At 39.3% G+C, this 16863-nt stretch overlaps 1 protein-coding gene across 1 annotated transcript in view; it reads right to left on the reverse strand.

Moving 5' to 3' along the window:
• The window catches only part of LOC128703044 (protein FAM200C), a 165282-nt gene that overhangs the window by 53467 nt on the left and 94952 nt on the right, over positions 1-16863 (reverse strand). Inside the window, exon 6 of the mRNA XM_070103649.1 lies at positions 411-527. Within this exon, the coding sequence (XP_069959750.1) occupies positions 411-527 (117 nt within the window). The remainder of the gene's footprint in view (positions 1-410; positions 528-16863) is intronic.

The following is a 16863-nucleotide window of genomic DNA, read 5'->3' on the forward strand; positions in this document are numbered from 1 at the left end:
ACTGGAATAATGTAATTGGCCTAAAATGGGAGTCAAAGTCGGCAAAATCACCGATTCGTAAATATCGCTGACACATCAAAATTCGCGAGAGCATAATATCGTCAATTTTCCATCAAATTTCGTACTTTTTGTTTTATTACCTTCACAAAAAGATTCTCTACCATTTCATAAGAAAAAATAACAAATTTTTTTTTTTGAAAATTCTTGGGACACTGGGGCACCACTTCAGATTTGGGCCTTGGACCCTGAAGGGGTTAAATACCCAATAACAAAATTATGAACATTGCACTTAAATATATTAATAAAGACATTGGAAAATATTGTGCTTAAAATGACTTGCATGAACCTTCTTAAGACGAATTTTCCAAATCCACAAATTATCCTAGAAGATAAGAAATACATTTACTTACGCATGATCTTATGAAGTTGACAATCTTAACTTGTTCGTAAAAGCTGAATTTTTTCATGATGTCTTGAAAATCAAACATGTGGTGAAGCTTCATGTGCTGCAAGAGCCTAGTTTTAACCTTAAGAAAAGAAAATGCCACTTGTTTATTAAATTCATAGATTATATATAGGTGAGTACAAACAAAAAGTGTGTCTGTCTGACACTCAGCAGACAGTGGATCAAGCTGCCACCACCACCACCATGACCACCACATATGTCTGACACACAGCAGACAGTGGATCAAGCCACCACCACCACGTATGCCTGACACTCAGCAGACAGAGGATCAAGCCACCACCACCACGTATGCCTGACACTCAGCAGACAGAGGATCAAGCACCACCACCACGTATGCACACTCAGCAGACAGAGGATCAAGCCACCACCACCACGTATGCCTGACACTCAGCAGACAGAGGATCAAGCCACCACCACCATGTATGTCACTCAGCAGACAGTGGATCAATCCACCACCACCACTTATGTCTGACACTCAGCAGACAGTGGATCAAGCCACCACCACCATGTATGCCTGACACTCAGCAGACAGTGGATCAAGCCACCACCACCATGTATGTCTGACACTCAGCAGACAGTGGATCAAGCCACCACCATGTATCTCTGACACTCAGCAGACAGTGGATCAAGCCACCACCACCACATATGCCTGACACTCAGCAAACAGAGGATCAAGCCACCACCACCATGTATGTCTGACACTCAGCAGACAGTGGATCAAGCCACCACCACCATGTATGCCTGACACTCAGCAGACAGTGGATCAAGCCACCACCACCATGTATGCCTGACACTCAGCAGACAGTGGATCAAGCCACCACCACCACATATGTCTGACACTCAGCAGACCATGGATCAAGCTACCACCACCATGTATGTCTGACACTCAGCAGACAGTGGATCAAGCCACCACCACCACATATGTCTGACACTCAGCAGACTGTGGATCAAGCCACCACCACCACCACATATGTCTGACACTCAGCAGACCATGGATCAAGCTACCACCACCATGTATGTCTGACACTCAGCAGACAGTGGATCAAGCCACCACCACCACATGTGTCTGACACCCAGCAGACTGTGGATCAAGCCACCACTACCACGTGTGACTGACACTCAGCAGACAGTGGATCAAGCCACCACCACATGTGTCTGACACTCAGCAGACTGTGGATCAAGCCACCACTGCATGTGTCTGACACTCAGCAGACTGTGGATCAAGCCACCAACACAAGTGTCTGACACTCAGCAGACAGTGGATCACGCAAGACCTTCAGATATTAGAATTTTTGTTCCCACATCCATCATTTCTTGCTGAAATTAATGCATTCACCATCATTCATCGAACAGCTGTCTTGGCAGAGGTGTGCAGACATTACAAGCCATCATCCATCATTCAGAGTGCAGGCCACCCATCATTCAGAGTGCAGGCCACCCATCATTCAGAGTGCAGGTCACACATCATTCAGAGTGCAGGTCACACATTCAGACTACAGGTCACATATCATTCAGACTTCAGGTTACACATCAGACTGCAAGTCACACATCATTCAGATTGCAAGTCACCCATCTTTCATAGTGGAGGAATTGCATTTTCCAATTCAAGAACTCAAGTCTCAATACCAGGGCTTAAACAATTCACAAATACTTCACATTTTCCAGAGGAAACAAATTATAATGGTAAAGAATGAAATGAAAAGTTATCGACTGAATTGGCTTGTTAGGCAATGCATTCGCCTCTCACACTGAGTGTCCATGGTTCAATATCTGGCACGGGTGGAGATCATGATTGTGCTCCCTTACACCTGCTGTCCTTGTTCACCTAGTAGTAAGTAGGTACCTGGGTGTTAGTGGTGTTAGTGAACTGGTGTGGGTAGCAGCTTGGGGGACAAGCCTGAAGGACCACAATGGAAACAAGACAGATAATCCTTGATGATGCAGACTATCTTGTGTTATCCTAATTGGCAAACCCTCCCCTGGATTGAAAATCCCAACAAATCTTATCTTTATCTTACCACTGTAGGTTATTTGTCAATGAACTTAATATTTCTTTTTAATGTGTCAGCCATCTCCCACAGAGGTAGAGTACCCCCCCCCCCCAAAAAAAAAAAAAAGAGGAAAAAGCTTTCACCATCATTTATTCAATCACTGTCTTGCCAGAAGCACACTGACACCGCAGTTTAGATGACTCTCCATACTGCAACACCTCCACCCTTCCTTCAGAGTGCAGGAACTGTACTTCCCACCTCCAGGACTCAAGTCTGGGTACCCAGTTTTCCTGAATCCTTTCATGTTACCTTGCTCACACCCCAACAACATGTTAAGTAATATAATTATAATAAGTCCTTTATTTCCTAGGTAGTAGGTTGGTAGACAGCAACCACCCAGGAAAGTACTACTGTCCTACCAAGTGAGTGTAAAACGGAAGCCTGTAATTGTTTTACATGATGGTAGGATTGCTGGTGTCTTTTTTTTTCTGTCTCATAAACATGCAAGGTTTCAGGTACGTCTTGCTACTTCTGCTTACACTTAGGCCACACTACACATACATTATTATTATTATCACACTGGCCGATTCCCACCAAGGCAGGGTGGCCCGAAAAAGAAAAACTTTCACCATCATTCACTCCATCACTGTCTTGCCAGAAGGGTGCTTTACACTACAGTTTTTAAACTGCAACATTAACACCCCTCCTTCAGAGTGCAGGCACTGTACTTCCCATCTCCAGGACTCAAGTCCGGCCTGCCGGTTTCCCTGAACCCTTCATAAATGTTACTTTGCTCACACTCCAACAGCACGTCAAGTATTAAAAACCATTTGTCTCCATTCACTCCTATCAAACACGCTCATGCATACCTGCTGGAAGTCCAAGCCCCTCGCACACAAAACCTCCTTTACCCCCTCTCTCCAACCTTTCCTAGGCCGACCCCTACCCCGCCTTCCTTCCACTACAGACTGATACACTCTTGAAGTCATTCTGTTTCGCTCCATTCTCTCTACATGTCCGAACCACCTCAACAACCCTTCCTCAGCCCTCTGGACAACAGTTTTGGTAATCCCGCACCTCCTCCTAACTTCCAAACTACGAATTCTCTGCATTATATTCACACCACACATTGCCCTCAGACATGACATCTCCACTGCCTCCAGCCTTCTCCTCGCTGCAACATTCATCACCCATGCTTCACACCCATATAAGAGCGTTGGTAAAACTATACTCTCATACATTCCCCTCTTTGCCTCCAAGGACAAAGTTCTTTGTCTCCACAGACTCCTAAGTGCACCACTCACTCTTTTTCCCTCATCAATTCTATGATTCACCTCATCTTTCATAGACCCATCCGCTGACACGTCCACTCCCAAATATCTGAATACATTCACCTCCTCCATACTCTCTCCCTCCAATCTGATATTCAATCTTTCATCACCTAATCTTTTTGTTATCCTCATAACCTTACTCTTTCCTGTATTCACCTTTAATTTTCTTCTTTTGCACACCCTACCAAATTCATCCACCAATCTCTGCAACTTCTCTTCAGAATCTCCCAAGAGCACAGTGTCATCAGCAAAGAGCAGCTGTGACAACTCCCACTTTGTGTGTGATTTTTTATCTTTTAACTCCACGCCTCTTGTCAAGACCCTCGCATTTACGTCTCTTACAACCCCATCTATAAATATATTAAACAACCACGGTGACATCACACATCCTTGTCTAAGGCCTACTTTTACTGGGAAATAATTTCCCTCTTTCCTACATACTCTAACTTGAGCCTCACTATCCTCGTAAAAACTCTTCACTGCTTTCAGTAACCTACCTCCTACACCATACACTTGCAACATCTGCCACATTGCCCCCCTATCCACCCTGTCATACGCCTTTTCCAAATCCATAAATGCCACAAAGACCTCTTTAGCCTTATCTAAATACTGTTCACTTATATGTTTCACTGTAAACACCTGGTCCACACACCCCCTACCTTTCCTAAAGCCTCCTTGTTCATCTGCTATCCTATTCTCCGTCTTACTCTTAATTATTTCAATAATAACTCTACCATACACTTTACCAGGTATACTCAGCAGACTTATCCCCCTATAATTTTTGCACTCTCTTTTATCCCCTTTGCCTTTATACAAAGGAACTATGCATGCTCTCTGCCAATCCCTAGGTACCTTACCCTCTTCCATACATTTATTAAATAATTGCACCAACCACTCCAAAACTATATCCCCACCTGCTTTTAACATTTCTATCTTTATCCCATCAATCCCGGCTGCCTTACCCCCTTTCATTTTACCTACTGCCTCACGAACTTCCCCCACACTCACAACTGGCTCTTCCTCACTCCTACAAGATGTTATTCCTCCTTGCCCTATACACGAAATCACAGCTTCCCTATCTTCATCAACATTTAACAATTCCTCAAAATATTCCCTCCATCTTCCCAATACCTCTAACTCTCCATTTAATAACTCTCCTCTCCTATTTTTAACTGACAAATCCATTTGTTCTCTAGGCTTTCTTAACTTGTTAATCTCACTCCAAAACTTTTTCTTATTTTCAACAAAATTTGTTGATAACATCTCACCCACTCTCTCATTTGCTCTCTTTTTACATTGCTTCACCACTCTCTTAACTTCTCTCTTTTTCTCCATATACTCTTCCCTCCTTGCATCACTTCTACTTTGTAAAAACTTCTCATATGCTAACTTTTTCTCCCTTACTACTCTCTTTACATCATCATTCCACCAATCGCTCCTCTTCCCTCCTGCACCCACTTTCCTGTAACCACAAACTTCTGCTGAACACTCTAACACTACATTTTTAAACCTACCCCATACCTCTTCGACCCCCATTGCCTATGCTCTCATTAGCCCATCTATCCTCCAATAGCTGTTTATATCTTACCCTAACTGCCTCCTCTTTTAGTTTATAAACCTTCACCTCTCTCTTCCCTGATGCTTCTATTCTCCTTGTATCCCATCTACCTTTTACTCTCAGTGTAGCTACAACTAGAAAGTGATCTGATATATCTGTGGCCCCTCTATAAACATGTACATCCTGAAGTCTACTCAACAGTCTTTTATCTACCAATACATAATCCAACAAACTACTGTCATTTCGCCCTACATCATATCGTGTATACTTATTTATCCTCTTTTTCTTAAAATATGTATTACCTATAACTAAACCCCTTTCTATACAAAGTTCAATCAAAGGGCTCCCATTATCATTTACACCTGGCACCCCAAACTTACCTACCACACCCTCTCTAAAAGTTTCTCCTACTTTAGCATTCAAGTCCCCTACCACAATTACTCTCTCCCTTGGTTCAAAGGCTCCTATACATTCACTTAACATCTCCCAAAATCTCTCTCTCTCTCCTCTGCATTCATCTCTTCTCCAGGTGCATACACGCTTATTATGACCCACTTCTCGCATCCAACCTTTACTTTAATCCACATAATTCTTGAATTTACACATTCATATTCTCTTTTCTCCTTCCATAACTGATCATTTAACATTACTGCTACCCCTTCCTTTGCTCTAACTCTCTCAGATACTCCAGATTTAATCCCATTTATTTCCCCCCACTGAAACTCTCCTACCCCCTTCAGCTTTGTTTCGCTTAGGGCCAGGACATCCAACTTCTTTTCATTCATAACATCAGCAATCATCTGTTTCTTGTCATCCGCACTACATCCACGCACATTTAAGCATCCCAGTTTTATAAAGTTTTTCTTGTTCTCTTTTTTAGTAATTGTATACAGGAGAAGGGGTTACTAGCCCATTGCTCCTGGCATTTTAGTCGCCTCATACGACACGCATGGCTTACGGAGGAAAGATTCTTTTCCACTTCCCCATGGCCAATAGAAGAAATAAAAAAGAACAAGAGCTATTTAGAAAAAGAAGAAAAACCTAGATGTATGTATATATATATGCATGTGCGTGTCTGTGAAGTGTGACCAAAGTGTAAGTAGGAGTAGCAAGATATCCCTGTTATCTTAGCGTGTTTATGAGACAGAAAAAGAAACCAGCAATCCTACCATCATGCAAAACAGTTACAGGTTTTTGTTTCACAGTCATCTGGCAGGACGGTAGTACTTCCCTGGGTGGTTGCTGTCTACCAACCTACTACCTATGCACACTACACATATACAAGCATATATATACATATACAAGCATATATATACACACCCTTTTGGGTTTTCTTCTATTTTCTTTCTAGTTCTTGTTCTTGTTTATTTCCTCTTACCTCCATGGGGAAGTGGAACAGAATTCTTCCTCCGTAAGCCATGAGTGTTGTAAGAGGCGACTAAAATGCCAGGAGCATAGGACTAGTAACCCCCTTCTCCTGTATATATTACTAAATGTAAAAGGAGAAACTTTCGTTTTTCCTTTTGGGCCACCCTGCCTCGGTGGGATATGGCCGGTGTGTTGAAAGAAAAGAAGAAAGAATTGCTGGTGTCTATTATTTATATCTTTTTCTTTCTTTCAACATACCAGCCATATCCCACCGAGGTGGGGTGGCCAAAAAGAAAAAACTAAAGTTTCTCCTTTTAAATTTAGTAATATGTACAGGAGAAGGGGTTACTAGCCTCTTGCTCCCGGCATTTTAGTCGCCTCTTACGACACGCATGGCTTACAGAGGAAGAATTCTGTTCCACTTCCCCATGGATATAAGAGGAAATAAACAAGAACAGGAATTAGAAAGAAAATAGAAGAAAACCCAGAGGGGTGTGTATATATATGCTTGTATACATGTATGTGTAGTGTGACCTAAGTGTAAGTAGAAGTAGCAAGACTTACCTGTAATCTTGCATATTTATGAGACAGACAAAAGACACCAGCAATCCTACCATCATGTAAAACAATAACAAAACAATTATTTATATATATATATATATATATATATATATATATATATATATATATATATATATATATATATATATATATATATATTCTTTTCTTCTTTAAAGCTTACCCATTACCCCACTGAGGGGGGAAATTGGCCCCAAAAAAAAAAAAGCAGTTTCTCTTTTTAAATTTAAATTTATAGGGGAGAAGGGTTACGGGCCCCCTTGCCCCGGCCCCGTCGCCTCTTGCATGGCTTATGGAAAAATTCTCTTCCCTTCCCCATGGAAAAAGAGGAAAAAAACAACAACAAGAACTAAAAAGAAAATAAAAGAAAACCAGATGGGTTGTATATAAAATCTTGTACATGTATGTCAGTGTGCCCCAAAATTAAAAGTAAAAAGTAGAAAAGGCGCCAAATCTTGCATGTTTTGGGGCCCCAGAAAAAGGACCCCAGCAATCCACCATCATGTAAAACAATTACAGGCTTTCGTTTTTCACTCATTGGGGGGACAGTAGTACCTCCCCGGGGGTTGCCTTTTACCCCAACCCTACCTATATATATATAAATATATATATATATATATATATATATATATATAGGTAGAGGAAAAGAAAAAGTCCCCCAAAAAACCGTCCTGCCAGATATTTTTGAAAAAAAAAACCCGTTTTTAAAAGATAGTAAGATATATTTTTGTCCATAAACAACCTTAAATAACAGGGATATCTTGCTACTCCTAACTTTAAACCAAATTCTAATTTCTTTTACATGCATATATATATATAAAACATCTAAGGGTTTTTTCCTTTTTCTAAATAAACTCTTTTCTTTTATTTTTTCTTTTCCATGGGGAAGTGAAAAAATCTTTTACTCCGTAAATTGGGGTCATTGGGGACTTCCCAAGCAATAACCCTTTCTCCCAATTAATTTAAAAAAGAAGAAAAAAAAAACTTTATAAAACTGGGTTGTTTAAATGGTGGATTAGTGCGGATGACGAAACAGATGATTGCTGATTTATGAATGAAAAAAGTTGGATGTCCTGGCCTAAAGAAACAAAGCTAAAGGGGGGTGGGGAAAATTTCAGGGGGAAATAAATGGGTTTAAACCCGGGTATCTGGGAGAGTTGGGGGAAAAGGAAAGGGGGGTGGCAGTAATGTTAAATGATCATTAGGGAAAAAGGGAAAAAAAGAAAAATGAATTCAAATTTCCCAAGAAAGTGGTTTAAAAGAAAGGGTTTGGGAATCAAAAAAAAGGTTTTAATATGTATACCGGGAAAGAAAAAGGCAGGGGGGAAGGGGAAAAAATTTTTGGGGGAGATGAAAATGAAGGACCCTTTTTGAAAAAAATAAAAGGTAATTGTGGTGGGGAAACGAATGCTAAAGTGGGAGTTTTTAAAAAAGGGTGGGGTTAGGAAAGTTTGGTCCCAGGTGAAAATGAAAAGGGGGAACCCTTTGTTTGGGGCTTTGTATAGAAAGGGGGTTTAATTATGGGAATACTAAAAAAAAGGATAAAAAAATTACCGATATGATGTAAGAAAAAAATGCCCAGAAATTTTTTGGGAATTATGAATTTTTTAAAAGACTTTGAATAGATTTTCCGGGATGTCATGTTTAGGGGAAAATCCAAGTATTCAATCCTTTCTTTTTAAAGCTCCCTAAAGGTAAAGGAGATGGGAAAAAGGGAAAGAATAAAGCACCCCGGGAAGAAAAAGGAAAAATTTAAACTAAAAAAGGAAAGGAGTTGGGGAAAAAACAGTTTTGGGAAAGGATAGATGGGCAAATTTAAAAGAGCATAGGCTTAAAAATTGAAAAAAAGGTAGGGGGTAAATTTAAAAAATGTGGTTTTAAAATGTTCAGCGAAGTTTGGGGAACGGGAAAAAGGGGGGGTTGGGGGAAGGGGAAAGGGCAAAGGGGGGGGAATGAGGGAAAAAAAGAGTAAGGAAAGAAAAGAAAGCATATGGGTTTTTACAAAGAAAGAAATGATCAAGGGGAAAAGAATATGGGAGAAAAAAAGGGGGTTTAAAAGGGGTGGTGGCCTGTAAAAAAAAAATGGGGTGGGTGAATGTTATAAACAAATTTTTTTGTTAAAAAAGAAAAAAGGTGAAGGTGAATTAAAATTGAAAGCCTAAAAAACAAATGGTTTTGTCAGTTAAAAAGGGGGAAGGAAGAGTTATTAAATGGGGGTTAAAAAAAAGGGAAAAAAAGAGGGAAAAGGAATATTTTGAGAATTTTAAAATTTGATAAAAAATGAAACTGTTTTGGTTATGGGGAAAGGGGGAATAACATTTTTAAAGGGTAAAGGAAAAAACCTTTGTAGTGGGGGGAAAAAAGTTTAAAACAAAAGGTAAAATAAAAGGGGAAAAGGGGCCCCTTTGATAATGGATAAAAAAAATGAAAAACTTTGGGGATAATTTTTGGGTTTGGGTTGCCAAAAATAAAGGGAAGGGGAAAGTACGGAAAAGAAAAGCTCCCCATAATTGCGGCCAAAAACAAAGGGATAAAAGTACAAAAAAGGGGGAAATCTTTAAAATGTACCTGGAAAGGGTTAGGGTAAGTTATAATTAAAAATTAAGAAGGGAAAGGGAAAATAAAAAAAAGAAGAAAAAAGGTTTTTAAAAGGTAGAAATTTAATTAAAGCCCAAAATGTTTAAAATGAACTAAATGAACAAAAAGGAAAAAAGGCTAAAGATCTGGGCTTTTTGGGGTTTTGGGAAAAACAGGGGGTGGGGAGGAATTTGGGCAGAACTTTTAAATTAAAAAAGGTGTAAAAAAGGAGTTACGGGAACAGTGGGGGGAATTTTTTCGAGGAAAATATAAAGGCTCAAAATTTAGGTTTTGGGGAAAAAATTTTTCCCCCCAAAAGAAAAAGGCCGGACAGGATGTGTGACCTTTATTTTTTAATATTTTTGGGGGGATGAGGTTGTAAAAAAAAATCGAGGGTTTGAAAAGGCGGGGATTAAAAGATAAAGAAATCACACAAAGTGGGATTTTCCCGGTTTTGCTCTTTGCTGTTGTTTTTGTGCTTTTGGGGAAATTCTAAAAGGGGGTTACCAAAAGGGGGAATAATTTTGGAAGGGGTGTAAAAAAAAGAAAAAAAAAAGGTTGAATACGGGAAAAAGGGGAAGTTATGGGGTAAAAAAAAAGGGTGATAAAAAGAATATCAGGGGGGGGAAAATTGGAAAAATAAACATATTCAGATTTTGGAAGTGGGCTTTCGCAAGGGGGGTCTATAAAGAATTTGAAAATCATGGTTGGTGGGGGAAAAATTGAGGGGTTTTAAAGGTTTTGGGGAAGACAAAAACTTTGCCCTTGGAAAAAAATTAGGTATATTTTTCCCAAAAGCGCTCTTTTGGGTGTGGCGTGGTGATGATGTTGCAAAGGGGGGCGGGAGGCGGGGAAAAGATTCTGTCTAAAGGGAAATTTTTGGGGAATTGGTATAATGCAAAGAACTATTTGGAATTAGGGAAAGGGGGATTCCCAAACTTTGCCCCAAAAAGGCTGGGGAAAGGGGGTTGGAAGAATTGGTTAAAGAAAATGGGGCGAAAAAAATTGCCCTTAAAGGGTTTTCGGTCTGTAGGGGAAGGGGAAAGGGGGGATTAAACGGAGGGGGGGAGGGGTTTTGTGTAAACGGTTTCCAGCAGGCATCGTGGCGTTTTTTAATGGGGTGAAGGGAAGACAAATTTTTAAAACCCGGGTGCTTTTGGGATGTGAAAAAGGCATTTATGAAATTCGGAAACGGGGGGGAATTTGGGCCCCGGGAAGAGGGAAAATACGGTACCGGGGAGAAGGTTAAATGTTGCAGTTTAAATTTTTGATGAAAAGCACCCTTCGGGAAAAACAGTAAAAGGGTAATATGGTATTTTTTTAACCACCCTCCCCCCGGTAAAATGGCAGGTGTAATAAAAAAAAAAAAATATATATATACATATAAAAGTGGACCCCTTTTAAGGTTACCCCCAAAAGGGCCCAAATTTTGTAAGTGTAATTATTAAATTTTTTTTCCCGTGATGTTTGGGGGTCTAAATGGACTAATCCTTACAATATTCCTTAAGGAACAAATTTGGTCAGTACTGGCACCTAAAACATCTTCTGGGTGAAAAAATATTTTAAACCCGGGGGTCCACTGTGTGTGTGTGTATATATATATATATATATATATATATATATATATATATTATATATATATATATATATATATATATATATATATAAAACACACACACACTACCCCCCCTGGGGGTTTTTCTTCTATTTTCTTACTGTTCGTTCTTACCTTTTATCTCCAAGGAAACTGAAAAGAATTTTTCCCTCTTAAGCCATGCATGTCAAAAGGCGACTAAAATGCGAGCAAGGGCTATCCTTCCCTGTATACTTTTAAAATTAAAAAAGGGGAACTTTTTTTTTTTTTTGGGCCACCCTGCCTCAGTGGGATCCCCCGGTTTTTGAAAACGAATATCTTTATTTCTACAAGTACATTTTCAGTATACGGGGCCACTACAGGTGGCCATCCTAATCCGGCAATCATTATTTTCCCATCAGTAATCCGGCACCTACTGGCTACATAATTTCAAATGTTATCATTATACTGACTAAAAAAATTGTGCAGATGTTTAAATCCACAGCAAAAGCCAGTGGGGAGAAAGCAGTGATGAAAATGGGGGAAGGCGTAGAAAAAAGAGTCTCTACTGATAGGTTAATTAATTATTCAAAACAACCACTCTGTAATCTGAAACTCACTAATCCACACTCAGGTCCCAGTGATGCCGGATTAGGATGCGCCTTATATAGAAAGCACTTGCTTGCAGGCATTTTGGGCAAATTTGGTTAATTTTTAGGATTACCCACCGCTCTCCCAGGTCCCCCTTTGCTGATGGGTGGGGACAACCAGTGTGAAATGCCCCTTGTTTCTCTTTTCGAATCAACCCAGCCCCTCACCCGGGGGTGCAGCGGCCCCCGGCCCAAAGGCCCCCATGAATAAAGCCTTGTCAACATGGTAAATAAGCCTGCTGGATATCAAGCCACTAGCACACAATAATGCCTTAATCTATTTCCCAATTTTCCTGGATGCCACTCCCCTCCTTCCCCCCACCTAGTTTATATCTTTCCTGATCCAAAGGCGTGTGTGGTCAGAGAGGAAAAAAAGGGGAAAGATTCCATAAATTTGTGAAAACGTCCGCATTCTGAAGGAGGGTGGAAACGTTGCAATTTTGAACTACAGTGGCCCCTCTTTTTTTGTAAAATCCGTTTTTGGGAAGCTACTTTGAAATTTGATTGTAATTTTTATGAAATAATGTAAATACAATTAACCCCGTTCACAAAGTATTAAAAAAAAAAATTTTTTAAACAAAAATATACATGATATAAACAATACAATGGGACATGATGAATGAAACATTAACAGCATAACACTTACCTTTTTGGGTTCTTCGTGTATGGGAGACTGGAGGAGAAAATTGGATTGTTTACAGTTTGGGGGGAACCCTTTCCCAACAACACCTCAAGTACCAATTGCTTCCGGGGTTTTGCTTCTCTTCTCTTTTCTTAATGCCACTAGGACCACCTTAAAATCACTCTAGTCCTGTCTTGCAAAGTAACGGGGGAAAAAGGCTCTGTTTCTTTTTTAACACTTCCTAAAAGGGCCCCAAAGACTTCACTGCTTTTCTCCCCTTCCCCCAGGCGGCATAGGGCTTTCTTTGGGCCATGGAGCTTTTAGAAACAAGCACTAAAATGGTGGAATATTATAAAATATTTTGGAGCACTTGGGGGGACCTTCCTCACTGGTAAACAATGCCAGACTGGCGGGTAGGGGGGCCGGCTCACACCGTGGTTTCGGACGAACTACTATTCGATAAACCCTTTGAAAAGTGAGTCCACATTTATCGAAAATCCCCCTGTTGGGGGGGGAATTTACGATTGCAAAATTTTGCGAGGGCCACTGTATAGTGTAGGTGGACCTCTGAAAAGAAAATGATGGGTGAGTGATGATAAGTGTTTCTTCTTTTTTTTGGGTCCCCTCCTCAGTAGGAAACACCCGTTTGAAAAAAATTTAAAAAAGAAAATCAGGTTTCGGGAATTACATTCACAAGCTGTATAACAATAACAATTATCCTTTTTAAGGTACGTAAGTCCTCAACTTACAAACACATTGAGACCTCTTGAATTGTATTTTTCTATTAATGAATGTTTGGGGACCTTCTGTATTGTGTATAATAATGATATTATAAAAATAGTTTCTCAACATTTTTTGTAAGTGGGGACTTGTTGTACCACTAAATTTTCTCCTCAAGACAGAGGCAACAGATAATGTATTTTTAATTGGGGTTTCCCTTTTTTTCCTATTAATTCTGAGATAATAAGAAATTTTTCTTATCTATGTTCTTATATCCTTGTATGATATTTTATTTGTCATCCGTCTCTTTTTCACTACAAACTTTTTTAGTATTTCTTCATAAGTCATATTTTTAACCCAGCCTTTCTTTTTGTCTTTTTTTTTTTTTTAATTTTATTTTTTGTGAAGACAAGATACAAAAGTTGGATATTTTAATTTTCAATTAGTTTTAATTATTACTGCAATGTTTTTACTCTTAATCTTTCACTATTTTATCTGAAAACTATTTTTCTAAATATGATTTTATCAAAATTTTTTTAAAGATGGCCACTAGTATGGCATAAGACTTTCACCTTCTACATGGTGTGTTATTTTCTAGTTATTTATCTCATCACCTTTTTTCAAGATTTTACCCCCTCTGTGGTCTTCATAAGACCTTTTTGGCTTTCCACCTTTTTCATTTTTTTTTTTTTTTTAACGTCGAATCTCCCCGAGGCGGGGTGCCCCAAAAGAAAAAAAACCCCCAAAAAAAATACTTTCATTCAACATTCCCTCACTCCACAAATTACTTTTTTTTGCGGGGTGCTCAAAACACAACAGTTTAAAGCATATACATAAAAAGATACCCATATCCTTCAAACTGCTAATATCCCAACCCCTCCAGAGTGCAGGCACTTTTTCCCCATTTCAGGATAAAGTCGGTTATAAAAAAATAACCATTTTCCTGAATCCCTTACTAAATTTACCCTCCCCCCAAAAATCGTCGGGCCCCAAATACCATTCGTCTCCATTCACTCCTTCGAACACGCTCGTAAAGCCTGCGGGAAGCCCAAGCCCCTCAAAAAACCCCCTTTCCCTTCCTTTCCCAATTTTTGGGGCCCCCCCCTACCCCCCTTCCTTCTCCTACAATTTTGCTCCCCTTTCATTCTCACCCATTCTTTTAAAGAAAAACCCACCTCAAAAACCCCCTCTTCACCCTCTGACTAATATTTTTATTAACCCCAAATCTTCCAAATTTCCCCCCCAAATTTTCTGCATAATATTTACCCCCCTGTTAGAAGGACATCCCCTGCCTCAACTGCCTCCCCGGGGGTAACAAAAAGCTTCATCCCATATAAATTTTGTACTACTATATTTTCCCTTTTCCCCTTTTTTCCTCCACAGATAACGTTTTTGCTCACCAAAAAACCCCACTCCCCTTTTTTCCCTCATCAATTCTATGATTAACCTCATCCCATAAATCCATCCGAAAATCAACTCCCAAGTATCTAAACATTCACTTCTTCCATACCCCTCCCCCCCAATTTGATATCAATTTTTCTTTATCTAAATCTTTGATCCCTCATCACCTTTCTTTTTTCTTTTTCCCTTTCAACTTTCTACCTTTCCCCCCTCCCAAACTCATCCACCCTTTAATTTTCTTTAAATCTCCTATAAGCACAGTATCATCAAAAAAAAGAACTTGTCAATTCCCCATTTGTATTTGTTTCCCCCATATTTAATCCCCCCTCTCCCAAACCCCCTAGCATTTTTTTTTACAACCCCATCTATAAATATTTAAACAAATGGTGACATTAAAATTCCTGTCAAGACCTACTTTTCGGAAGTAGTCTCCCTCTATTCAACCAACTAGCTCACTATCTCAAAAAAACTCACAGCATTTAAACACCTATTAAACCTTTTGCAACATCTACATTGCTCTCCTGCCCACTCTATTATCCTTTTCTAAATCCAAAAATGCAAAAAAAACTTCCTACCTTTATCTAAATTCTGTTCACATATATGCTGCAATGTAAACACTTGATCTAAAACCCCTCTCCCCTCTAAATCCTTGCTCACCCCAAATCCATTCTTTTTTACCTCTAATTCTTTCAATAATAACCCTAGTACATTTTTCCCTGGTATACTCAGTAAACTTATTCCCCTAAAAATTTTTCAATCTTTTTCTCCCCATTCCAAAAAAAGGGACTATACATCTCTCCCCCAATCCTAGGTACCTTCCTCTTTAAAACATTTATTAAAAAAAGTCCCAAACCCTCCAACACTATACCCCCCTGCTTTTTAACATTTCTGTCATGTCCCCGGGTTTCCCAGCTGTTTTACCCCCTTTCATTCTCGTAATGCCTCATACCCCCCCACCCCCTTTTTCTGTCTTCTTCACCCCAAAAAGATGGTATACCTCCTGGCCAGTCATAAAATTCCGCCCCCCTTTCTTCCTCAACATTTAAATTTCCCAAAATATTCTTGCCATCTACCTAATCCCTCCCTCTCCCCATCTATAACCCCCCTACTCTGTTTTTAAATGACAAATCCAACATTCCCTAGGCTTTTTTAAACTTTTTAACTCCTCCAAAATTTTTCTTATTTTCATTAAAATTTCTTGGAGTCCTCCCCCACTCTATCATCTCTCCCCTTTTTTCCTCTCCCCTACTCTCTTTTTTCCTTTACTCTTTCTCTCTTTTTTATAACACTTTTTTGAAAAAACCTCTCATAACCCTTTTTTTTCTCTTTTATCACACCTTTTACCATCTTTCCCAAATCCTCCTTTTTCCCTCCTCCCCCACCCTCCTATAACCAAACTTTACATTCTAATCCATTTTAAAACTCACCCCACCCTCTTCAACCCCCACTACTCATCTTTACTACCCCACCTTTCTCCCAATAGTTGCTTACATATCACCTGTTCCCTCCTCCTTAGTTTATACACTTTCCTTCCCTCTTACTTGTTTTTGCCACCTTCCTCTTGCCCCATCTTACTCTTTAGCTAACTAAATAATGATCCGATATATCATTCCCCCTCTATAAAATGACATCCTGGAGCCTACCCATAAACCTTTTATCCCCCAGTACAAATCAATAAACTACTTTCATTCGTGCTACATCATATCTTGTATATTTATTTACCCTCCAAAAATTTTTTTACTTATTCCAAATCAGCTCAATTCTTTTCCCATATTACAGAATGGACATAAATTCATTCTTATGTTCTTAAAACATTCAGCTGGTTTAAAAATTAATTAGCATTAGAAATCTTCCTTATGAAAAAAGATTAAAGTTACATTCACTTTTGACGAAGAATGAGGGGACCTGATCAAGTTATAAGGGGAAATAGGTATTAACCTTAAATGGTCAAAGAGATGTGTTCAAATTGAGTGCTAAAAAATAAATTTACTTTTTTTATATTTTAAATATAACAAAAAAAAATGTAG

Source organism: Cherax quadricarinatus, chromosome 86 (assembly GCF_038502225.1).
Source record: "Cherax quadricarinatus isolate ZL_2023a chromosome 86, ASM3850222v1, whole genome shotgun sequence".
In the NCBI taxonomy this organism is placed as follows: domain Eukaryota; kingdom Metazoa; phylum Arthropoda; class Malacostraca; order Decapoda; family Parastacidae; genus Cherax; species Cherax quadricarinatus.